The 26,248-nt window shown below is 39.4% G+C and overlaps 1 protein-coding gene across 10 annotated transcripts in view; it reads left to right on the top strand.

Moving 5' to 3' along the window:
• frmd4a (FERM domain containing 4A) overlaps positions 1 to 26,248 on the top strand; it is a 113,226-nt gene that overhangs the window by 76,503 nt on the left and 10,475 nt on the right. For 7 of the 10 annotated variants that reach the window (XM_017305248.1, XM_017305249.1, XM_017305247.1 and 4 more), the window contains exons 4-22: positions 1,644 to 1,736; positions 5,417 to 5,501; positions 7,990 to 8,046; positions 8,886 to 8,908; positions 11,727 to 11,810; positions 11,903 to 11,968; positions 12,066 to 12,123; positions 12,237 to 12,323; positions 17,427 to 17,503; positions 18,323 to 18,464; positions 19,075 to 19,216; positions 20,555 to 20,688; positions 20,794 to 20,916; positions 21,940 to 22,171; positions 22,553 to 22,609; positions 22,689 to 22,926; positions 23,659 to 23,817; positions 23,906 to 24,229; positions 24,322 to 24,899. In XM_017305248.1, coding sequence (XP_017160737.1) covers positions 1,644 to 1,736; positions 5,417 to 5,501; positions 7,990 to 8,046; positions 8,886 to 8,908; positions 11,727 to 11,810; positions 11,903 to 11,968; positions 12,066 to 12,123; positions 12,237 to 12,323; positions 17,427 to 17,503; positions 18,323 to 18,464; positions 19,075 to 19,216; positions 20,555 to 20,688; positions 20,794 to 20,916; positions 21,940 to 22,171; positions 22,553 to 22,609; positions 22,689 to 22,926; positions 23,659 to 23,817; positions 23,906 to 24,229; positions 24,322 to 24,899 — 2,759 coding nt within the window. The remainder of the gene's footprint in view (positions 1 to 1,643; positions 1,737 to 5,416; positions 5,502 to 7,989; positions 8,047 to 8,885; positions 8,909 to 11,726; positions 11,811 to 11,902; positions 11,969 to 12,065; positions 12,124 to 12,236; positions 12,324 to 17,426; positions 17,504 to 18,322; positions 18,465 to 19,074; positions 19,217 to 20,554; positions 20,689 to 20,793; positions 20,917 to 21,939; positions 22,172 to 22,552; positions 22,610 to 22,688; positions 22,927 to 23,658; positions 23,818 to 23,905; positions 24,230 to 24,321; positions 24,900 to 26,248) is intronic. The other 3 variants (XM_008411283.2, XM_008411279.2, XM_008411288.2) reach the window with 1 other exon arrangement.

Below are 26,248 nucleotides of genomic sequence, written 5' to 3' on the forward strand. Positions count from 1 at the left end.
ATATATTTAGTTTTTTTTAAAATAAAGCCAAATGGACAGATGCAATATATTTATTTTAGTCAAACAGAACTGATTTTTCTTTTTTAAATCAGTGCATTTTTTACACTTGATGAAGAGTAAATTCCCTTTAAGATAAAACTTCTAATGTAAGCGCATATAAAAACTGAACTCAAAGAAGATATGGAATATAGTGAGTGTATTGTTGCAATCTCTGAAAAAAGTAAGTATAAATTAAATAATTTATAAATAATATGAACAATAATTAAATAATAAATATTTTCTACCAAACAAATCGATGGAGCAGACCTCCTTGTTATGAAATGCACCAGTGCTATGGCATGGCATTAATGCTTTTAGGTTTTCTTTTGGATGTGGAAGATTGCTTTTGAATTGCAAAAGTGACATTCAAATTAGTTGTAATTTGTGGCCTAGGAGGACAAAGCACAAAGACATAGTAGCCATGCAAATATATCAGTGATTTACTTACTCACAAACCTCAGGTTTATTTATTTCTTTTTGTTTTTCATGTTTTTTTGCTTACGTGCAAATTTTGATATCAAGTAGGATTCACCCCAGTGCCCATTGACACATGTGTGATAGACACTGTTAGTAACGTAAACCCAGCAAAGTAACATCAGCTGTCCACTGGAGGAATCCCATCATATGTAGATTTGTTACGTTTGTCCACAGAGAGAGAGCAGACAATTCAGCTCATGCTGTTCAGCTGTCAAGACGGGTAGGGTTGTGTTTGGTGGGAGGAGGGACCAATGACAGGAGAGAGAAGGAGGGTAGATGTTGCTCTGGAGACCATGTAGGGTTACCAGGGCGACAAGCCGTCACTGCAGTTTTTCTCTCAGTTGGAAACAGAAGGAGAAAAGTGAGAAGGGGAACGTCTTACCTTCCCAACTTCCTTAACATTCTTACATTCACCTTAGCTAAAAAGTAATTGTGTACTGCATGAACCTCAAGACATGTTGACATGTTACTTTACATGTTGAGAAACTTGTATTCTTCAATCAGAACTTTCCAGAAGAAAAGCAAAGTTTTTACCATTTATAATGTTGCCATATTTATATAACACTGATAATTTTAGGTGATGAATTACTGTAAAATAAGTTTTTTAACAAGTCCTGGTTTGCCATTCTTGTCTATTGTGCCATTCTTTAAAATTCTTAAGGCACAACGTGTTGGGTAAAAAGGCCAATATTGTTTTGTTCAAATATTTAAGAATATCTCTGAAAGTTGTTGTCTTAAAGCAATGACTTTATACAGGGCAATTAGTTTAATATGTTTAATCAGCTGATTACAATCCCACATTTTCGTGGAAATTTTAACTTTGTGAAGAGATGTTTGGGTGATTACTCTAACTGTAGGGTTTTTTTTTTAAAGTCAGAAGGAGCTCAGTAAAAAAGGCTAAAGAAAATATTCATGTTCTAAAAAGATTTGTCTGCAGCTCACTTTACTGCTGAATAATCTGGAGAATTACTCGCAGTTCATTTCTATGATTTGTTTGTATCTGCATTGAAAATAAAATGATATTCAAATAGCTAGATAGGCAGACAAACCATGGTATTTAGTTTTATTACAATCTGATGGATGAACACCTGTGATTAATGGCATTGACTGGTTGTTTTTGTCTTCAGGGGCCACTTCAGTTGGCTTCAGCTGGACCGGCGGGTATTAGAGCATGAATTCCCTAAAAAGTCTGGTCCTATTGTTCTCTACTTCTGTGTCAGGTGAGTCTGTCTTTCATCTTCTAATTAGCCCTGTGGAAAAAGAAGAGAAGACTATGTGTGTTATCATATGTGTGCGTTTGTGCATGCACATACACTAGATTCATGAATGCAGGAACGGATTAATAAGATTAGTTATGAAATAGCTTTGACCTCAGTGCTTAACTCCCGCCACAGGGTCTCTCAGCCAGTCATGAGCCTCTTAAACCTCATCAGTATGCTTTGCATGGTAATCGTATGCAAATTGCCTTGTGGAACCAAGAATACACTTTAAAAGAAGGCAAAAAATGTGAAATATAGGAAATTATCAAATAGATTTTATGATCAGACATAGATAAAGGCAGTTTTTAAATTATTTAGCACAGATAAGATCAGCCAAAATCAATGTTTTTCAGGCATGAATAATCTTTTTAAGGTCATGCAACAAGATCTCAGTTAAACATTCTAAAACSTTCATTATTATTTTTTTGCTGTTGTTTACACGTAGAGTTACTGGTGYGCTTTGGATCCTTGTCCTGTGGCAAAACCCAGGTGTGCTTGAGCTTAAGGCCACAAACTGAGGGGCGGACAGTCTATTTTAAAATGTTCTCGCCTCTCCTAGGAAGATTCCCCACTAATCTGTTTTATCTATTTTTGGATAACCCTGACTTTGGCTTACTAGAATCTCAAAGCATCTCAAAGCCTAGAAAAAGTTTTGTAGCCCCCACCATTATTTTCCATCTTTAGATGGGGACTGGTTTATTGTATTTTAGCCTGTAGGTTTTTCCAGTACAATATTTAAAAAGAGAAAAGAGAAATGTTGATTGAAATATAATCACAAACAGATTATCCTGGAAAACCCTAAAAGTGAAACTGTTTGTTACCTAGTAGCCTGATGCATTTTAACGACCTTGAACAGTGTTATTGTTTAGATATTTCCAGGAKGACATTTACAACTCAGCTAATGACACAATGAGCCTGCTGCGCACCATAGCCCCATTCTCTGCTCATATTTAGAGAACAATGGCTTTGGCACACAATGCAACTGCGATGTGGTTTAAATGTGCAGATTTCATTGATAACTGCTGACTCGAGASCCTGTCTGTATCAAATGTCAGGCACTGAATTTTTTTAAACAACCAAGTGTGTATGGGGCGGTGGCGAGTTGGGCAGGTTGAAGGATGAGGGTCTCTCTTTGTGTATTTACATAGACTAATAGGTGTTTGAGGTTGGGGTGGGGATGCTGTGAACTTTGACTCCATTTTGAGGCTGCGTCCCCTTTTCCCCTCCCAACACAGTTCAAGCCAGTCGCTAACCTCAATCTCTGAAAATGTCACACTGGGTGAAACCTCTTTCAAATACTTCCCAGCCGCATTTTTTAAATTCATTCAGTGGACATGCACACTCCAGAGATTGCTTGAAAAGCAATCATCCCAAATGTCAGACCTTTATCTATTATCAGTCTCACCATATAGTCCAATGGGCACAATTTTCTGGAATTTGTGTCTTTCTCTGTGCCTGAACGTTATACACTTTGCATGCTTATGTGGTATTTATGTTTTGTTTGCTGTAGGTTTATGTTGTTTTTCTCTTTGAAGAACCTCGAATAATGCATTACAACAACATTTAATTTCCCTATGGGATTAGTAATTTTTTTTTTATTTAATTGAATAAATGTGCAGCATGCTTACCTCAGGAGGTGATCTTGTTATGTGTCTCATTTGCACTGTGGCTTTAATTAAATGTTCACACAGAATATTGACGTAGCTCCTCTCATTCTCTCTTKCTGCTCAATAAGTAAAGCGATTCAAAACCCTCAACTATTGATGCCCACTGCAACCCTTCACACTCAATACCTATACACGCTCATTCACATCTACCCACTGATTCAAAAGTACTTACAGCAATATGTGCTTAGTTCTCATTATACATGCCTATCTCACTGACATAGTTCTCTTCTTTAAGGCGGAGGGTGGGGAGGATCACCATCAATTAAGTTTAGATGTTGGTCATTCTGAAACATGATTACTCTTTAATCTTAAACAAGTCAGTGGAGCTTTCACTGTATGTTTAAGATCTGTGTCTTATTGCAGCCTGTAGCAGGTTTTCCTCCAGGACTGTCCTGCATTTAGTTTCATACATTTTCCCATGAATTCAAACAAGCTTCAATGTCCATGTTGAAGAAAATCATTCCTACAGCATAATGCTGCTACTGTCATCTTGTCCCATTCAATTTGCAGTAAATCTTTGCCAACATTACAAATATTGCATCACAAGAAAGGCATTGAATGAGCTTCTCTTGACATTCAGAATCATGCTGGAGTTACAATGGCCGCACAAATGAGCACAAGAGAAATGCAACAATCAGGATTTCCATGTTTGTTTTCATGCTGGGTCTGTGCTCTGTCCCGCCCCCGTCATTTCTGTCCAGTGGGAGCAATGATCGGCACCCGCGTGGCTTTGTTTACAAGTTATAGTTCCCTTGCAAAAAAGCACAATGTGAATGCAAACTGCACTAAAAAAAGTCTACTTTTTGTCCGTACTGCCCTGGATGCATGCACTCTTACACTCTTGTATTTGTTGCGTCTCACCATATGTCAAATTTTATGTAAGATTTCAACGCTTTTCTTTCAGCAAGCCATTCTTTCATAATGCCAAATTTTGAAGTTTGTTCTCTGGTTTTGAAGTCGCTGTTTATTCACAAATGTTCCCTAACAAACCTCTTAGGCCTTCACAGAACACCTGTGTTTGTACTAAATTTCACTCKGAGGGATAACATTTACTGATTAGGTGTCTCTTAAAGGCATTTGGTTGCACTGGAATTTATTCAGGAGTGTAGCATTAAGTGGGAGCCTAATACAAATGCAAACTAAATTCTATCTTTAAAGATTCAAAAACCATGTAGTGTTATGCGATGTCGCATAAATTCCCAATATAATTCACAGATGGTTGTATGTGCCAAAAATATGAACAAGTTTAATGTATGAGTGCTTTTGCTGTGCGTGATTACTGTAGTGTACAAATTTATGCCTGCGAGAGAGACTTGATAATTCAAAGTGCAAAAACATGTGAAAGGGCATGCGAGAGCATCTGTAGTGCACAGAATYTTTTTGATACATTTCCACTCGAGTAGCTAACAATGTGTAGCCTCCCAGTGCACCACCCTTGCTCCCCTCTGGGTCTGCATGCATTCATGAGCTAAATTTAGTCTGCATTATTATGTTAGTACCCTGCTCACCGATCTGCCAGAAGTAGGTTACTGTGCTTCTCTCTCCAGTGTTGCTGAGAGTGTGTGTTTTTGTACTGCATCACTCCTGGTGCTGCACAGCGGTAGAGATAATGTGCACATTTAAAGTCCATCAGCGTATGTGAGTGCAGGTGTCTACATATTCAGATTGTGGGAATGTGCAGACGATAACAGGTTAATAGTGGATTACTGCCAACCAACGTGGTGAGAGGGATACTTCGTGCAGAAYGAGAGTGAAGAGATGCTTGTACSGCTTTAGCCCTTGGTATGGTGTGCCCCCCTCTGGTCAGTTTAATTGTTGCACTCTATCGCAATTGAATGTAAAAGCCAAAGCATTTATGTTTTGTATTAGTTTTTAGAACTAATAAAGAAGAGAATGAAACTTGGAGATGTCATTCATCAACTTCACTGACATGGTTCAGAGTTTTCATGTTCAACTTTCTTTCTGTGCTTTTAGGTTTTACATTGAAAGTATTTCCTACCTGAAGGACAATGCAACAATCGAGCTGTTCTTTCTTAATGCAAAGTCCATCATATACAAGGTAAACACTTTACGTTGTTTTAATTTTACGTTTGAAATATAATTGACATAATATGTGGATGTGTCTATATGGGTCATCCAAACCCCTGTGTATTTAAGGTGTCGTTAAAATGTTTTTGTGTATTCATCACTGACATGGCAAAACAGAAACGTTTTGTTAAATATCCTTTAGCAGTTGCAGAGAAGTCACACACTTTCTGTATCTATCAACCTACATGTCTGTMTTCGTGTTTTGTGAAACCTRCAAATATTGCTACTCACCGTRTATGTGAGTAGCAATGCAAGACTTCAGAAAATCTGTTTAAAATCCAAATTGGTACCGTTAATTAATATTTTCTAAAAGGATTTTTTTTTCTTGTTCTTTAATCATTCCGTCCTGAAAAGAACTATTCAAATTCATGAACAAAATTTTATTTTTGGCAAGCTTAGTGTGCATTAATGTTGGACTGCAATTGTCAAACTAAAATTTTATTTGACTTAAAATGATTTTAGTCTCAGAAGTTGATCAAGGGATGTTTTTAGGTGAAGCTTTGATGGTGACATGGAGGCATGTTTCCTCCAAAACACGCCTCCAGGCGTGTTTCATTTTTGACCTAAATGATGAGATGCCACATGAGGAAAGTTTGGCTTTTCATCCTGCACGCTGTGTTCATGAAGCAGTGAATATGAGCAGTTTGCATCAGCTGTTAGCCATCACGCTGTGTGCTGCTCCACATTCCAGCAGCTAACGAATKACTTGACACATTTACTGTCGTATGGCACTACTGAAGCACATTTATTCAGGCTTAGTAAATGCCAGTTGAAAATACATATCGGGGTTAACTGTGACAAAGAACTACAAAGGTAGAAAATGGAAATTATTGAAAACAATTAGCAAAATTACTGCTCAATGTACCATGTGAATGTGGTCTGCCAAAACACCACTGCATTTGACAGCTGTGTCTAGCAGTTGTGTATTTTGTCCAGAAGAGGGCGCAGGGCGTATGCAGCTTCAAGAAGTTATTCCTTTCACTTATTCAATTCAAAAATAGAAATTCATAATAAATAGATTCCTTATTGCCAGAGTGATATAATGTGTTCCTGATCATTTTTTTTAATTATTGTTAGAATTATGCGCAAGACCAATTAGACAGAATTTTTTTAAATACAGAAATAGCAAACTTGATGGCATGACTTCCCTAATTATCACTGACTGTGGAAACGTCACACTGGAGCTTGGKTTGTTTCTCTACACTTCCTCCAGTTTATGGAATCTTCATTTCCAAATAAAAAGGGCAAAATATACTTAGAAATGCACAGAGAACTTTGAACCATTGAGCTGCAGTTCATTTCTTTTCCTCCTTAGATCAGCTAAGGTGCTTCTGATGCTATCTCTGATTTAAGATTGTCTTAATAGAAAGAGTGTGAGAGTTTTTTTTCAACTTGTTATTGATCCACCCAAACTATTGAATAAAGTTCGCTTTAAAATCCACTCAAACCTCCAATTATCCCTGTTATTGTCCAGCTTTACCTACCATATTTTTTCTTCCACTCGACTTTCCAAAAAGCTGCGTGGATGCAGCAATCTGTAGAGCCTGCTTTGTTAGTAATAAACTTTTATGGCTTACCCACCTTGAGGAGGATATTTGTGACTTTCTGCTGGACAACGTTTAACCAGCTATATTAATAATTTGTTGATGGCAACATAAACAATTGTTTTTTGGTCTTATATAACACAGTAAATGTTTTTGATTTTATTTTTTTTGGTTTTCTTTAACTGTTTGGCGTTAATAGCTGTAAATTAATAGCAGTTAGTTGTGCAGCATGCCTTGTATGTATTCAAAGCTGAACAGCAGCGTTATTGCTTCCAGGTTCAGCAAAAGATTTTGATCATTCAAAATTGAAGTACTTTAACATATACTTATCATTTTCTGCTTAGTTTTSACCATGTTAATATTTTGTTTCACCATAAAAGAATATGCACTACGGGGGATAMAAAAGAAAGAAATGGGGTGATTTGCAGCCACCCTGGGTGGTACACACCACTGTGGGGTTTTCTCATTCTCGTATTTCATCAAGACTCTGAACTTCAAACCAATTAAGAAGTGGATTGTAAAGCAGCATTCCTAGCATGCCTTACCCACTACTCGCATCCTGTTGACCCTTATCCCTTTGTCCAGCTTTGTGTATGGAGAAGTTATCTCACACATTGTTGGAAAAAATGCTAACTAACCACAGATGGATACATTCATCTACACTTGTACCCTTCTCACACCTCTTGGCCTGATTAGCACATTATTTGTTAATGTGTTTTTTCCAGGGCACACTTTCAAATAATGTCCACTTTACGTCTCCTCTTATCTCTGATTGCACAGATTAGAAAGGGAGAGAAATGTKGCTTGTAAAGCAAGGAGAATTTAATCATTTATCATGAATGCCAAAGTTTGCAATTTAACTGCTTTTTAATGTGTTACTCAACACTTCTGACTTCATCTTCTATTTTTTTGCAGGAGCTCATTGAAGTGGACAGTGAGGTGGTCTTTGAATTAGCTTCCTACATCCTTCAAGTGAGATTTTGTTTTTTTGTACGAGTTGATGCTGTATTTATTTGTGTGAATTTCTATCATGATACTTATTTATTTGTTTGGTTCTTTGCTTAGCCCACACAGTAATTGTAGTAGTTGAGATATTTTACGGGATGTTGGATGAACATGAAACAGTTCTATCATAAGTGACGCGTTTGTTCCCTATTCAAAATGTCTAACCTTTCATAATCTGCTAGTTTTATAATTAACAAATTGAACCCAAATTATCTAATGTGGTTGCCAATCAGTTTTTATTGTGTTAGAAGGCGCTGTGGGCGTTCAAACTGTCTCGGCTGTAAGTTCATTTTCTTCCAACTAAATCTTTTGATGTCATTTTAACGTTTCATTTTTTTTTGTTACTAAATATTACTGCATATAAAATATGCAAAGCTKRCATTAAATATTTTTTCCATTAAATACATTTTAGAATGATTGGTAAAATTACACTCAGGTTCTGTCTTTAACATCAAAACTCTTCTTCCTCCATCTTTCTCTCTTTCTTGTCGCTCCTTTAGAATAGGTCAGTCCATTAACTGTGATTATGCAAGGTCATGTTACACAGCCTGGACTGAATGGTTTATATCTCTGTGTGTTTGAGTGGGCTCGCCTCCTGTGTGCAGGTGCAGATGTACAGTATCGGGTATCTCTTCTGCAGAGCTTCAAAGGTTCCCCTCTAAATGGATGTTTAATGTTCCCTCTTTAGTCCAGCAGTGCGCCTTTTATTACTCATTCACTTCTACAAACAGAACATAAACAGAATWTATGGTTATTGTTCAGTAATAATTCATATGTTTCTAACATGTGTTTGTTTTGTTCCACAGGAAGCAAAAGGGGATTTTAGCAGGTAAGCTCCACTGCAGGAACAAAATCCGTTTTGCATACCCAYACTATTCTGTTTACCATTTTAGCTTTTATTAAGGGAGATTGGGCACTGAATACATGAAAACCACTAAGACTAACAGTGTTTATAATAATTTTCCTGCAGTTGTAATATCTGACTTTAAAARTATGTGCAACAAAATTAATCTTCTTCAGTGTGCTTTAGCTGGTCATTGTGTAAAGAATGTGTCAGAGAGTGTGACTGTGTGGTGAACCTGAAAGCAGAAGCCAACATGACAGTAGGGATGATGAGTTCAGCTGTTGCTCTGCTCCTCCTGTTGTGTTTTTATCACTCCTCAAGTGACTCACATCCTATGCAACTCATTTTCTTCTCAAATCGCTTAAGTTATTTAAACATTTATTTTGATATACAACAATTTTACATTAGATTCACTCATTTTTTTTTGTCTTTTCTGTATCAAAAGCAAAGATATGACTTCAAGAGTTATGTTGGAGCTAACTATTAACAGACTTCCTAATGTAAARATAACTGTTGAAAAATGTGGAACATCATTCATTTTCCTTTAAACTTAAATTGGATTAACTCAGAAGCTGTCGAGCAATCTTTTCTGTAATATTTCATTTTAGTAGCGACCATAAAGTGGATCCTCTTGTCACCCTAAATACACAGCATCCCTGATTCCTTTCTTTGTTGTGGCGCTGATAACCGCAGTTACTCCTGTGAAAGAAGCAACTACACAGAGTATCCTACATAGGGCTGGAATGTAACACTCTGGAGACATTCTTTTGATTCGTCCCTCCTTACTCACCCCCTCTTCCCACACACCTTTATGGTCCTTAAACTCTGTCCTTTGCAAAGCCGTACATTATCACTGGCTTTAATTGTAAGAGTATCTTTTCTAAAATTATAATTACATTACAATATCCAAATATGTCTGTGATGTTCTGTTTCTTTTTTCTGTAAAAGGCCCAAACCATATCTTTCTTGGAACTGTAAAAATATCTTTATGWATTGACTGTTTTCTTATCCATGGTTATCTGCATATTGCAGTAGACTTCTAAAAAAAATAAATAAGGAAACCTGGCGTAGTGTTCTTTGCAAAAAATTCCTGCCCCTTCAGGTTTTTCAGATTTACTTGTCATAACTACAAACAACAAGGCATTTCATAGGGACTTTAWGTAATATAAAAATGTCCAAATCCATAATGATTTGTGACGTATTATTGTACAATGTCACTTTTACGCTTAAAAATAAAATGTCTTCCTACACGGTGACACCCACCAAATCTTTTACCTGCTGCAGYTACCCTATTTTCCAACATTGTTTGGTATTTGGCTCAATCCACCTTTCGATCTGCTTTAACTGACTTCCTTTTCTCTGTGGGGATGAAGAAAAGCATTCCCACAGCATGATTCCACCTTCACCATCCCCATGTCTCAGCATGATGGACAGTTTTACTTTCATGCACATTTAGACTTTTGATAAAGCCATAAAAATAAATAAAAATACTTCTTCCACCTTTTTCCTGTGTTACCTACATGGCTTTTGAGTGGCAAATTTTAATTAAAAATGGGACATTTACAACAATAACTTTCACCTTGCTTCTCTTGTATTGGTGCTATGTTTGTAGAGTGCATTACATTGCATTTCATTACTAGCTGTCAGGTCAACAGATTCCACCACATKAGGTGTGAATATCTGCAGCTTCTCCAGTGTCACCACAGACCGCTTTACTGGCTGCCAGTTTAGGCTGACAGCCACGGCTTGGTAAGGTTTTTAATCGGGTAGCGCTGTTTTCAGTTTTGGATGARGTATGAACGAACACCKCYTGGTATGTTTAAAGCTTGGAACATTGTTTTTGTTATTAACTTTTGTTTAAACCTCTCCACAACTTCACCCTGACCTGCTTTGTGGAGTCGTTGGTCTTAATGATGAGGTCGGTTGAGCTCTGATGTCTTCAGAGAGCGGCTTTAATTATGCTGAGATTAATTTCCATGCCGGTGGACTTCAGACCGATGTCTATTTGTAACTGGAAWGTTATGGGGTAATTTGTGTTAATATGTCACATAAATTCCCAATTTTATTAGTAGTTTTAGCAAAGCAAATTGCGAACAAGTTCAGAGGGTATGGGTTTCTTTTCAAGGCATTGTACCTGGTAATTAGCAACACAAGCAGATATGAACAAAAGCAGACACAGCTGTTTTCACACATCGAAGAACAGGCAGGCTGGGCGGATGGGATCTCTTCCAGTGCCTTAGCTCATAGGTTGTCATGTTCTCGGGGCTTTTCCCAATCTTTTGGGGCCTTTGGTGGAGGCTGGAGTGAGGTCTGGGGATTAGAGTTGAGCATTAAGAACTCTTGCCACTGGAGGTCTGAGAACTGAATCCGGGGCCAAGTGCTTGTTGTTTTCTACATGGCTCCGTGTCTCATTTACTCTATCTGCATCCTAATCTGTTCCAGCTCATTCCCTGATCGTTTTTATCCCTTTTTATCTTTACTTATCGTTTGATTCTACATTTTTATTTCTATTTCTGTTGCTCTTTTTTCTTCCTGCAGCTGTTTAGACTTGGACCACACCCAGTGCTTAAAATAGTGCACATTTCTTGGCCATCAGCACTTATTCTTCTTTTTTGACTGGATGCAGTTCTTGTACTCATTTTCACCCATGTTTCACTGAATATATATGATCAATTTTGTATTCCTAATTGAGTGTTTGTATCTGTTRACATTTATGGGCATGTTAACTCATTTTCAACTCACTATTGAACTTGGAGAACAATAGGATGAAACAATTTTTTTAAAATATATTTTTCTTTTGCAGCGATGATGCAACCAGGTGTGATTTAAAAAAGCTCCCTGCTCTGCCCACTCAAGCTCTAAAGGACCACCCATCTCTGGCTTATTGGTGAGAACCTGTTCAGTAAATCATCATGCAGACTTATTTACTATCTGTCACTGTAACAATGCCCTGTTTTCTTCTATTGCTCTCTCCTACAGTGAAGACCGGGTAATAGAGCATTACAAGAAGCTCAGTGGGCAATCTAGAGGACAGGCTATTGTAAAGTGAGTATGTTTATGCGTCTCTGGTTGTGTTTATGTCCTGCATGTGAAAGACTTTCTTCTGTTTTTCGTTACATATCTGTCTTTCTGCTCCTTACAGTTATATGAGCATTGTGGAATCTCTGCCCACATATGGAGTGCATTACTATGCTGTAAAGGTACAGTTTTACTACGCTGCCTTGACTTTTTTTTCTCACACATGCGCTGCACAGATTTTAGTTTCCTTGGGGCATGCAAGCAGATATCTGTGAAGTTTTGCTCTGTTTTTTAGGACAAACAGGGGATCCCATGGTGGCTGGGTTTGAGCTATAAAGGCATCTTTCAGTATGACTACCAGGACAAAATCAAACCAAGGAAGGTGAGATTGTTCTTCCGTCTCTCTCTCTCTTTCTCTCTCTCTCTCTCTCTCTCTTTATAATTAGTATATTCAGATATACTAGTTATATCTGAATATAATTAGTAAAAGTGGGATAATGTTATTCTTAGCATATGATGTTTTGTACTCATTCATTTTGGTTAAATTGCTCTTTCTTTAGCAAATGTATGGCTTTGAAAGGAAACATATTTTCTCATTTCCCCATTTCATTGTCTAAAATGTATTTTCATAGATTAATTTGTCCATCCATTCAGTTTTTGCTCTATTCTTCCAATGGAATATGGGAAAGATGGTACTTGATAATGAAAAACATGTAAGAACCTTGTCTGTAGCATGTTGTTTTCCCTTTTGTCCGTTTTCCAGTCAGTGAGTCAGAACATTGTGATTGTGTAGAGAAGGGATGACAGCTGTCTGGAGACTCTGGTCTTTGACTGAGACATTGTGTCCTCAACTTATTTCTTCCYTTCTGAGGAAGCCTTCCTTCCAGTCAGTTTGTGTCTGGATGATGTGACTACCAGTTTATTTCACCTTTAACTTGTGGTCCTGGCCAAGGTTTTGAAATCTTGCATTCACTAGTGTTAAGCTCATTTTGCAAACTAACTGACCGTCAAAWACTCACCAATACTAGCACTGATTACTTTGCTCAGAAACAGAGGAACTTGTTGATGCACATACACACAAGCACCAAACTAAAAGCTGAGCTCACCATCCTGAAGACCATKTCCTGTCTGCTAAATGTTTTCCTGTTTGCCTSTAACCCGCTTTGTGAGTGTGCCTGCATTTTAATTTGGACAATTTCAGTTGAAATCGTCTCATTAAAGAATCCTGATACAAGCTATGTGTTAGATCATTGACATGATAGTGAATTTTATTTGTCTAATATTATATCCAATTTATAGATATGTTAACACCAAACCCTGGTTTTTTTTTTTTCCTTTTTTTTTTTTTTTTTTACAGAGAAATCGTTGCATTCATCTTGTTCTAAAACAACTGTAACATAAACATGAATGATAACTGAGAAAGCATAGAAAGAGGACATAGCATTCCATCATAAGTGACTTGTCACGTATTGCACAGCCATGTCAACAGTCATTGTGTGTTACTGGTCCATTAAGCTTCAGAACTGACATACACAAGCTTTCACAAGCAGACACTGGGATATTCTGGGCCTCTTCAGCATCACAAGTTCAGAACAGCCCCATTGAGAACAGTCCAGATTTGCCTTAATCAAACAGTTAGTAGCAGACTGTTTTACTTTCAGTTCTAAGGAGTGAAAGAGAGGGATGTAATCAGCTGCTTATTTTTGTCAGACAGGGCATCACAATTAGAACTAGCAGAAAGCAGATTTTGTGTTTTTAGTGTTCAGTACCAGTAACCACTGACTCTGTACTGACCATCAGTGGTCAGCACTGTGACTCAGGAAGGTGGAGTAAAATCTTTAGTCACAATAAAGTATACAGATTTAAAACACAGGRTGTTTTTCYTTTTTCAAAGAATAGTGAACTTCACATTGTCTCGTATAAAAAGTGCACATAGAAGTCATGTTTGTAATTAAATGTTTTGTTTTTCTTTTTACAAGAGTGTGAGCCGGTTGTTTTAAATRCACACCATCTACCACACCTATTTGAGCTGTTTTTTTGTTTTACACAGCGACGTATGTTTATGCTCAGGTTTACTGCATAATCACACACTGTTCTGATGCTTCATTAGAGTCTTGTGATTCCTCTAGGCGACAATTATAGTGTTTGCAAGTTGACTAAGTACCTTTTAAAGACTTATTAAGACTAACCTGTGGGTACTGTCGGAAGGTCATCAGATGTTTCTGGTAAAACAGAGCAAACTGTGGTTTCACTTGTTGCATTTTTAAGTCCATACCCCTGGAGCTTTTTGTCATATAACTGGATGTGTATTTGGTGTATTTTATTAGGATTATATATCATAGATGAGCACAAAGTGATTCGTAATTTTGAAGTGGAAAAAAATTGTAAATTTTTTTTTAAATCAAAATTAATAAGAATATGTAAAATGAGCCATGGATTTTAACTGAGCTCTTTTCAGTGTGATAGCCCTAACTAAAATTAAGTGCATTCAAAAGGCACCTAGCTTGTAAGTTGAACCCACCTATTTGTAATTTAAAGAGATTTGCGTTCAGGGCAGGAACGCCTGAGAATACAACACAAGCTGTAATGATGCTGTTAAAGTTCAAATACTGTTGCAAGGCGTCATACTCTCTGTTTACGTGTTAGGATGTAGAGCWTGCTGCCTTTTAAACTGCATACTTTTTGGGGAAAAGGTGGATTGTTTTAAGTTGTAATTTATGCAAAGCCAAATTAATACATAAATAAAAGGAAATGCCTTAAGATTGATGTGAAGCTCAATCTTGGCGACGTCTAGATGCCACACAGTCGCATCCCCACCCATACACAAAACCATTGTCTTCCTCGCACACAGGTCCAAGTCCAAAAAAGAATAATATGTTGCGTCACTGTAGCTGTCCTGACCTACGTTGTTTAAATGTTCTATTCTTCTGTAATCTCCAGGGAGTCTGCTACACCAGAGAAAGGCATTTGCACTCTATCAGAATTGACCTTTACATCTGTGATAGATGTGAGTTTGGTTGTGCTGACATTATTATGAGACAGGCGAGGGTCTGTACACTTGAGCGCTCTGTTCAGTGGTGAATCATGACCAGTCATTTCCTTTGCTTGTGTGTTTGTCCCATTGTGTAGCAGTAGTCTGCAGCCAAGAGGAAGAGGGTCGGTAACGTGTGCACATGTACACGCACTACTCTTATAACAGAACCACCCGGTGGCTTTTACATTAATCCTAGAGAGAAAAGTAGCTGTTAAAACAAACACAAGGGCTACAAAGGTTTTTTTTTTTTTTTTTTTTTTTAATAAATAGACTTATGTAACTTTGAAGTAGGTCAGAATTAAAAATAGATAACTACAAGCTTGTATAGATGTACCAAAATAACATGACAGTAGTATTTGATACAGCAAAAATACTTCACATGTAAAACTTACATTAAAGGCTYGGCATGATAATAAACACTGCAGTATATGGAAACACTGAAGGAGCTATGATGACAAGTTGGCAGGCAGGGCAAGGTTTCCAAGTCCTGCTATGTTGACAGGCATTTCAGAACAGTAAAACAACAYCTGGATTTGAAAAAGAGACAAAACTATGTAATCCAATGGAAATTGCACATTTGATTATACTCTGCAGATTAATTTGGCATTTGATTTTTACTCAAAAGTCAAAATTTCCAAATCTCAGGTTTCAACAGAAAACTATTTATTTGAAGTCAGAACTCTAAGCAAGTCTCTCACAAGCCCAAAATCAAAAATATTGTTTCATTTGGACATCTGTGAGGATTTAATTGCTTCTCAATATCTGCTTCACATATAGCATACTAAATCTGAATATGTTCATGAACGCATTCCTTTAGTGTTTAATGAGAGGGGGCTACAGCAGCAGAAGATCAGACTGGGCACTACTCTGGTCAGCTAAGAACAGGACATCATGAATACAATCCATACTGAATTGACAAAATTCAGCAATAGTAAATGTAGGTTTAATGAGTCTCAATTTCACCTGTAATGTTTAGATGTTAGGGTCAGAATTTGACGCATGCATGGATTTATTAACAGTAAATAAAACACGGTTAAATTGAAATTGTGTTTGTATGGTAGTAGTTAAAAATGCTTCAGTGTCACTCTGAAGTTTTAGATTCCATTTATTTGAACTGTCTTTTGTCGGTTTGTGTGTATGAACCTTGCATCACTGCYGGTTAGTCTTGTGCACTGTGAACGGTTGATATAAAAATGTGTTTTGAGTACCACTAACTGCAATGCAAGTATCGGAATGATTAGAACCATGACTCTAGAAGACCTATCTAATCTCCGCAGCTCCGGCTCATTTCTAACTAACGCACCCACACAAGCTGAATCTGCCCTGCCTGCTATTTTTAGCACCACGCTACATTAGCACTCCACACTCCACTGAATGTATGGCAGGGGTTTTGATAAGGCAGCTGATTTTTTTATTATTATTTTTTTTTGCCCTCAGACATTTATATCCTCATAGATGCACAGACATTCAAATTAGACATAATTGTCTTTTTTGTGCATTACTTCAGCAATTCACATATCCTTCAGTTTATTGTTTTAATAAAGACTTTTCCCTTATATCTTTCACACTGTTTGCAACTTCTTTAATTCCTTGCATTTCAGATGAACTGATATAAGTAGAAAATCCTCCTCCTTTTACTTYCTCTATTAAGAAGAATAATACGCAGAGTTCTAACTARCAAAGCAACACCACTTCTATAACCAGGCCCACAGAAAGCCTTACTCCTACTTTTCTAGCATACACACACACACATACACACCTCACAGCCGCTACACCAACCCGTTGTTACACACACACCTCCAACTGCAGCCTGGAGCTGAACACAGAGTCCCCGAGGGAGGGAGGAGGGGTCATGAGGAGGGGATAAACTCCCCTTCTCATTTCTAAACCCTCCCAGCAAAACTCCAGGAGAGGAGGAAACTTAACTTTACTCACTTTCTCTGCACACACACATGGCTCCAGATGGTGAACACACACCACCTCAAGCCTCTCTTTTCCTCTTACGCTTKKAAGGACTGAACCTACACACTTGCTGCAGAGCTCGTCTTTAGGGAAGCTTTTCTACACAGCTGGCTTGGACTTTATTTCACAGAGAAGCAAATGGTTCGTGAAGGAGACGGAAGAGGATTTAAAAAAAGGAAAAGTCAAGACTCCTTCCGCTCACACTGTCTTACTTCAGAGTGAAGTCATCCAGTGCTGAGAGCCTTTGTGGAAAGACCGCCTGGTCTGGACCTGATCATAGACCTCCAGATTTGAGGTCTCCTTTTCCCTAACAGCTCCTTTCTTATCAGCTTTTCTTTTTCTCCCTGCTTCTCTGATTCATTTGCATGTCCCTGCCAAACAAAAAGAAGCATTCTGGGAAAGAGATCGGGCTAAAGGCTGTGAGGATTTAATGTGAAGCACGTTTCCTCCGAGCTCTTCTAAAGGCTGTCTGTTTTTCCTAAACCTCAGGTGTTTCAATGGCGTCAACTGGAGAACCTTTACTTCAGAGAGAAGAAGTTTTCAGTGGAAGTTCATGACCCCAGGAGGTAAATTTACATCACAAACTCAAGCTCTTAAAGCACTTTATTGATTTGTGTTTTTTATATTCTTTTGAGATTTTAAGACTGTCATTGAATCATCACAGTCCATTGTGTTGGTCTTATGTCTAGTAAAACATGCTAATTTAAATGATGGAAGCTTCCTAAGTTGTGGACATCTTCCCATGGCTTTTACTTTAAGTAAATTGTCAAACATATGGGGATATGCAGAGATCCAAAGTATATTCTGTGTGGGGCAGGGAAACAGAGGTTGGAGTCGAATTTAGTCAAAGTAGTAAAATTTGTCTTGGCAGCACAGCAGACGATGGGGATGTCATGGTGGAGCAGATTGATGGTCGGAGTCTTAAACATGTGTTCACACACACAAACACACACAGAGTAAAGCACTGATAGATTATAGGAGAAGGAGAGATGGATGTTATATAGCTCTTTGTAGAGGAAGTGACCTCTCTTGTGTTTGTTTAACATGTCTGTATTTATATATATATATATATATATATATATGGAGTGTTATTCTGCAGACAGAAAGTGAGGGAATGGGTGAAAAAGAGACAGACGGGGTGAAACAGGGAGCAGCGGTGTGTTCTTTAAAGGAAGCTGTCATTAGAGTGAGCTGGTCTGCTGCAGATGTGTGTTTAAAAAAAGGACGAGCAAACAATTTTGGACATTGTGTGTGGCTTTTCTAAAATAAAGAAACAACTTCATCATCGTTATTCGTTAGTTTCAGTAGCAGCAGGAGCCACTAGAGCAGTCAAACAATCTTTTGTTTTCAGTGTATATAAGGAGGCCTTGTGTCCGCTCTTACTGTAGGGCGTCGGTAACCAGAAGGACATTCGGACACAGCGGTATCGCCGTGCATACCTGGTACGCCTGTCCGGCTCTCATAAAGTCCATCTGGGCCATGGCCATCAGCCAGCATCAGTTCTACCTGGACCGCAAGCAAAGCAAGGTCAGTTTCAAAGCAGTAAGTCAGAGAATGCCATCATCTTTGATTCCCAAGAAACGATGTTAAATTTACTTAAATCTAAAAACTGAATTATGGACCAGCGATTAACAGACCAGTTCTTTTTCTTCAAAGTCCTGATTTAATTTTTTTTTATGAAGGTTCCTCTAGTATTTAGCATAGTCCATGTCCAGGATAACTGTATGTGTGGTATCACTTGAAGAACTGACTCCAGCTGTTGTCCAAGAACTTGTGAACCCATCCAAACTCCTAAATRAAATTTATTTCTCTAACCTTCTCACAGATGCGGTTATCTTCATTGAGCTGCACTGTTTTCTACTATTTTTTCCTTCCACTAAACTTTCTAATATTATGCTTGGATAAGGCTCTTTATAAAGTCACTTTCTTTAACACCAACATTCTGGTTACCTCTCTTCTGACATTATTTGGATAAACCAGAGATTGGGTTTTTCTTTAGTTGTTATCCAGGATCAAATGTAATAACTCAATGTAATAATTCTGCATATGTTACTGATTATATCCTAATTTATAGAAATGCAACTGTATTTGTACACAATATATTTTTACAAACCTTCCCATTGTGTTATYTTTCCAGTCAAAGATCCACGCTGCGCGGAGTCTGAGTGAGATCGCGATAGATCTTACAGAGACAGGAACTTTGAAGACATCCAAATTGGCCAACATGGGCAGCAAGGGCAAGATTATCAGTGGCAGCAGCGGCAGCCTGCTCTCCTCAGGTCCGTGTGTGTATRTGTGCCTGTGTGTGGGTCTGTGTGTGTTGAGGGGAAAAAAACAAAAGGGAAAGATTTGACGAACGTTGAAGGAGAATGATTAATACGAGACTCTGTATGTGTTTGCATGCGTTGGTATAGGCAGTGAGGAGCTTTGGAAGGACAGAAGCAGCTGTCGCTGGAAACAGAATACTCATTCTCTGATGAATGTTCTCACGCATATACTGTACAAACACCCCACCCTGTCTTTCAGTATGCATGGGATATCACTCCCACCCTCCATGTCACAGATTCATCCTCCAGAGGCCCCTACCTCCTCTAAATTTAGGGGGYGAGAGAATGAAAGGGCGGCARTTTGAGTACAAACYTGCCATTGCCTTCAAAACAATGCTTATCTGTGCTGAGCAAGTAATGAATGGGGCACAAGGTTTGTTTTCCAACTAAAATTAGAGTTGAAAGGAAAACGCCCTTTAGATCCCAGAAAGCCATTAGACTGTAATGAGGAACTCAAGAACAGTTATTTGTTTGGCTGCTACATCACCACCTTCACAGTCCTGGTAAAACTTGATTGATTGCTAAACCAACACAGCAGACAAAAGACTGACAATATGGGTTTGTCTCACAAGTGTTATTCATGTTATTCATGTAGTTCTTTGTTTGAAAAAAAATCTTCTTGTGTGAATTTTGATACTTTGTGTATAAAAACTGAATTTGGGTCATGCAAAACTGCCATGTTCCAAACCACAGTAAATCCACAATGTCGCATGACTACAGCCACATGAAAGAAATGCTGGCACACTAGTGTACAAGCCAAAGTGAATTGTGCATAGACAATCACAATAYGCACAAATACAAAAAGTTCAGTTTTAGATCTGTGTTCTTGGCAGTTGTTTTGAACTTTGACCTTAAAAATTATGCGMCTTACAACTATAAGACTTTATTTTTACTTTGCAGTTTATTTCGAACTACAAAACGTTTTCCGTATTGGTCACATCTGTATTGTCTGAAAGGTCAGCCACACATTGAACGTCAATGAGAAAGGAACAGGGTCTCTGTGTGTATGTTTGTGTTGTTTTCAACGTGGCATAGTACAAAGAAGGCTGGCACCATCTCCGGGTCTTGGYGAAGTGCGTCACTGACTTTGTCCTAAATTGCCCTTTTCTCTAAACACTCGCGTGCTCACACAAACACAGCTCTAAAACTCAGCTCCCTTATCAAAACGTTCCATTCGCTTCCCTGTAAACATCCTGCAGGAGCAGCAGGTGCACACGCAGCTTTTCTACTCCTTYCCCAATCTCCCTGACAAGACCTCTCCTGATGTTTTGTGTTGTCTGTGCCTTGCAGGCTCTCAGGAATCAGACAGTTCCCAAACTGCTAAGAAGGACATGCTGGCAGCTCTGAGGGCCAGGCAGGAAGCTCTGGAGGAAACGCTGCGACAGAGACTAGAGGAACTCAAGAGCATCTGTATCAGAGAAGCGGTATGAGAAAAATGGCCACAGAATTGGCAAATATTTTTGGAAACTTTAATACTTCCTGGAATTCCCCYCTTTTTTTTCAACTTTATTACTCTAATGTTTTTGCAGGAACTGACAGGGAAACTTCCAAAGGAATATCCTCTTGATCCCGGAGAGGAACCACCCACAGTGAGACGGAAGATTGGCACTGCCTTCAAACTGGACGAGCAAAAAATCTTACCAAAGGGCGAGGTCCGGCATTTTTTCCTGTATTGTCCTGATCCTCCTCTTACCTAACAAGCACAATAAAAAGTATGAGATCATAAAGTTAGGTTGGTTTGTTGAAAAATCCTACAATCTGATACATTTTGCACCTAGAAAAAGTTTAGCTTTTTATTTTGCTTCCTTTTTGTGCCACGGGTAGTTTTTCCAACAGAGCACTGCTTCTAAATATAGTGTGGCTGCATTTGAACCACAGGAAGTGGTGATAGTAGGATTGTGTGCGTGCCTGAATGTGCGTGTGTTTCACTGAGTTTGTGTTCTTTGAAAAGAATCCAGGGACACAGTATCACAAAAACCGCCTTCCAAGCAGAAAGATATGTCATGATGATTTTACACTAAGCACCTTAAACTGTGTACACAGAAATAGAAGCTACTCCAACGGTGCTGCAAGGTCACTGTTAGTGAGAAGGATTCTTAAGAACAGATACAGTCTAATATTAAGAGACCCAAAAGGTAATATGTCATTATCCTGTCTCTGTTGAGGTAACTGAAATCACATGTGTGTGCTCTCACACTCCAGTGCAGGCGAAAGCTACTTTGAATCACAAGATGGCAATCCAATTTACCAGTCAGGGCTGTGCAACTCAGACTTTGCATGCACTATGTTTGCATTTGCATTCATCTACTGTTTTGAATATGTTTTCTTTATTCAACCTGCTCTGTTCTATAAATCCCAGAGAGCTGCTGTGTAGGAGTGGATAGATTGATGCTGGACTGTTTTTATTGGGGGACACTGGGTCTTAATAGAGTGGTGAGAGACTGTGCAGCTACGGCATAGATAAATGATTTCCGCAGTGTGTTTTTACTGGCACGGATATCTCTCTGCGTGTCTGACCGAATGTGTGACATGGGAGAATTAGTATGATTTCGTGTCTGGAAGCGCGGGCTTGTTGTTTTTGGATTTTTCATTTGTTTCTGTTGCTACAACATTGAGGGAATCCAGCACCTTGTTGCTTCTTTTGTATAAAGTTTGCACTTGTGTGTTTATGCCAGGAGGAGGAGCTTGAGCGCTTGGAGCGGGAGTTTGCCATTCAGTCGCAGATTACAGAGGCGGCCAGGCGTCTCGCCAGCGATCCTCACGTGAGCAGCAAAAAGCTGAAGAAGCAGAGGAAAACGTCTTATCTGAATGCACTTAAGAAGCTCCAGGAAATTGAAAACTCCATCAATGAGTATCGGGTCCGCTCTGGCAAGAAGCCGACGCAGAGGGCGTCACTTATCATAGAAGGTACCAATTTATGTGGAGATGTACCTGTCAGAGATTTCTTGTTTGTTTTCTGTTCATGAATTTCAATTTGTCTGAAAGAAAAACKGGGKTTTTTTYYYAATTTTTTACATAAAAAGAATTAAATTGTTCCAACAGTAAAATGTAAAATAAAGTATTGCTTGCTGTCCCTGCACCCCCTCTTTCTCTGCATAAAACAAATCCCTACCAAATAAAAATAATAAATCAGCAGTTCACAATCTCTAGCCAATTTCTTAGTGAWTCTCTGACTTTAGCCACAACACTTACATAAGTAGTATTACTCGTTTTATGTTCTGTCTCTTCTGTATAAGTAAAACACTCAACATACAAATATATGTATTTTTCTGTCTTTCTTTCCTGTAGAAGCCAATATATGTTCTGAAGACAGCTCACTATCTGATGCACTGGTCTTAGATGATGGTAAAACTTGATATTTTCTTRAATGTTTTACTTTATCATAATAATTATTAGAGTGTTGACCTCTCTTTTTTTATTTCAGATGATTCTCAAGTTACAGGTACCCCAACCTTCTCTCCTGTGGCGTCGCCACATAAAGGCCTCCCTCCGCGACCCCCCTCTCACAGCCGGCCTCCTCCCCCGCAGTCCCTGGATGGACTGCGACACATGCACTACACTCGCTCTGACTATGATAAATCTCCTATCAAACCCAAGATGTGGAGCGAATCSTCACTGGATGAGCCTTATGAAAAAGTAAAGAAGCGCTCTTCTCACTCCAGGTATTCCAACTCTCCTTTTTGTTTTTGATAAGGTTTGGAAAAGTGTCCACATCCCTTGAATCTTGCTAGAATTTACTACTAAAAAGTAACAAAAATTACAATGTATTGCAGGTAATATTTGGACTTTTTTATTCTGATAACCTGGAAAAAAAAAAAACTAAATCCAGTGCAAGTGGACAAAGCTAGATACAGAGGAAGAAAACCTGTTAGGGTCTACAAAAGACTGAAGTGTGAGGCAGCGGCTCACCTGTCAGCTGGACATTGAGCCTAAATATGGRCTGGTTTAGACTAAACTAGATTCACATGTTAGAATTCACAGATGCTTTCCATTCAGTTTGGCCAAGCTTGAGCTGTTAAACAATGAATAATAGGCAAGAGTTTTGGTTTCCAGATGTGAATGCAAAAGACTTCAAACTGTAATTCCAGCAAAAGTTTTTTYAACAAAGTGTTGACTCCAGGACGGCAGAAAACTGATTACAATTGCACGTGACACATTAGTTGGTAATAACGTTTTTGAAATAATTAATACTTTTTCTTTCATTTGACAATTATCTTCTCCTATTAGAAAAAGATACCAATAAAAATAAAATACGATTTGTGTTTGTGATGTCACAAAATATKCCTTTGATTTAGACTGAGTTGTRTATGTTAAATGTAAACACCTTGAAAGCAAACAGATGCACACAAAACATGCATGCGTGATATAAAATAGCGTCTTTCCCTTCTGTTCAGTCACAGGCGTTTTCCAAGTTCTGGGAGTGCGGAAGCAGGGGGCAGTAACTCCCTTCAGAGCAGCCCGATCAGGAGCACACYTCACTGGAACTCTCAGTCCAGCATGCCGTCGACACCGGACCTGAGAACCAGAACTCCACACTATGTACATTCCACCAGGTCAGTCAGCATGAGTCTGAAACCTAGACAGAAAATCTCTGGACGTTGAAATGTCATTTGTGACCTTTTCTTGACCTTCGCTTCACAGGTCAGTGGACATCAGTCCCACCCGTCTGCACAGTCTCTCTCAGCACTTTAGGAACCGCAGCTCCAGCCTCGAGTCCCAGGGCAAACTGCTGGCGTCCGACCCCGATGCACATCCGCACACCCTGGGCAGTCCCGACTTTTTCCTTGGCCCGGGACGAGGCTCCAATGGCTCTGACCCACTGGATGACTGTTCATCCTGCACCAGCCAAAGCAGCTCAGAGCATTATTGCCCCTCCGGTGGACCCCCTGGCAGCAACCCCAACTACTCCACTCTGGGAGAGGACTCACCCTCCAAAGCCAGGCAGAGGCAACGACAAAGGCACAGGTGAGGGCCAGGCTGTTAGTTTTTATGATTATTTGTTCATTTGATMAAACTCTGTCTTAATTAAGGCAAATGCCAATRTCTTTTCCCCACAGGTCTGCTGGTCAGTTGGGTTCCTCGAACTCGGGCTCTATGCCAAATCTGGCAGCTAAGAACGGCTCCGTTGGAGGATCGGGTGGAGGTGGGATCGGAGGTGGTCATCATGGAGTTTACCTCCACAGCCAGAGCCAGCCCTCCTCCCAGTACCGCATCAAGGAGTACCCTCTGTATGTGGAGGGCAGCTCCAACGGCGTCGTGGTGCGCAGCTTGGAGAGCGACCAGGAGGGCCACTACAGTGTGAAGGCCCAGTTTAAGACCTCCAGCTCCTACACGGCAGGCGGACTTTACAAAGAGGCCTGGGGCGGGGAGGAGGGAGGGGAGGGAAGCGGCCGACTCACGCCATCTCGATCTCAGATCGTACGGACTCCATCGTTAGGGAGAGAGGGTGGTGGAGGAGGGGGGAGGGCAGCGGTGTCTGAGGAGCTACGCTGTTGGTACCAGAGGTCATCAGGGAGCCTAAAAGAAAGAAGCCACTCACATTCAGGATCCACATCTTCTGAGACTGGGTCACAGCAAGGCACTCTGGGGCATGGACGGGGTAGCAGAGTTGGATCACTCGCCAAGGGCTCACCAGGTATGCTTTCAATTATTTTTATTAAACTCCATATATCAGTGTTAACAGACCATCAGCTGTTTCCCATTACAGAAAATGAGTCAGTTTTATTAAGCCTTGCTGTTAAGGACAAGTAAACATGATGAGGTATATAATAAAGACTGATCAACTAATTACGACTTGTTTTCTATTCTTCTTCTACAATTTTAAAAATWTTTATTTTAATTTGCTTTATTGGTGACTACATTTTACATTTCAAGAGAGGAAGGTCRGTTTATCCATTATCTTCTGCTCATCCTGGAGCGGATCACAGGGGTAGCAGCCAGACTTCCCTCTTCCCAGTCACTTGAGCCAGATCCTCATGAGGAATCCCAAGGCGTTCCCAGGCCAGTCGAGAAACACAGTCCCTCCAGCTGTGTCCAATTGTCCGTGGGATTCCTCTGGATCTCCATGTGGTGCCTGGAACGCCTCACCAGGGAGGCGTTCCARGCACCACATGGAGATCTACCTAGATCTACCGCCRCGATCTACCTAACCAGATGCCCAACTCACCTCAACTGGCTCTTCTCGATGTGGARGAACAGTGGCTCTACTCTGAGTCCTTCCATGATGACCAAGCTTCTCACCCTATCTCTTAAGGAGAGCTAGGACACCCTGTGCAAGAAACTCATTTCAGCCGCTTGTATCTGCAGTCTCATTTTTTCGGTCACAACCCAAAGCTCATGTCCATAGATGAGGGTAGAAAAGTACGTTGACCGGTAGATCGAGAGCTTCACGTTTTGGCTCAGCATCACTGCAGAAGCCGCGATCTACCTACTGATCTCCCGTCCCATTTTTCCCCTCATTCATGAACAAGACCTAGAGATACGTGAACTCCTCCACTTGAGGCAGGACCTCTTCCCCAATGCAAAGAAGGCTATCTGCCATTTTCTGGCTCACCACCATGGTCTTGAATTTGGAGGCACTGATCCTCATCCCGGCTGCTTCACACTCAACTGTGAACTGCTCCACTGAAAGCGGAAAAGATGAACATTCAATGAGTAAAATATAAAACGTAACAATATTTGAACAGTTAGACTTTGAAGCCGTGACATTGTTGGCATGATACAGGAAAGCAAATAAGTGGAAATTTCTGGTTATTGAAACCTCACATGAGAGACATCTAACAGTAGGGACAAAGTGAAAACCAGCATGGGAGAATCATGTTTTGTACAAAAAATAAAATTAAAATGCATACTTGCAATTCAACAATTATAAACTTCCAAAGTATATCAACATTTGTGTACTGTCTCTAATGTTAATCTGGTTTTAAAACGTGTCTTATTGTTTAGTCTGCACATTTAAAATAAAAATAATTAACTATCAGAAGC

This window comes from Poecilia reticulata, linkage group LG6, assembly GCF_000633615.1.
Source record: "Poecilia reticulata strain Guanapo linkage group LG6, Guppy_female_1.0+MT, whole genome shotgun sequence".
NCBI lineage: Eukaryota > Metazoa > Chordata > Actinopteri > Cyprinodontiformes > Poeciliidae > Poecilia > Poecilia reticulata.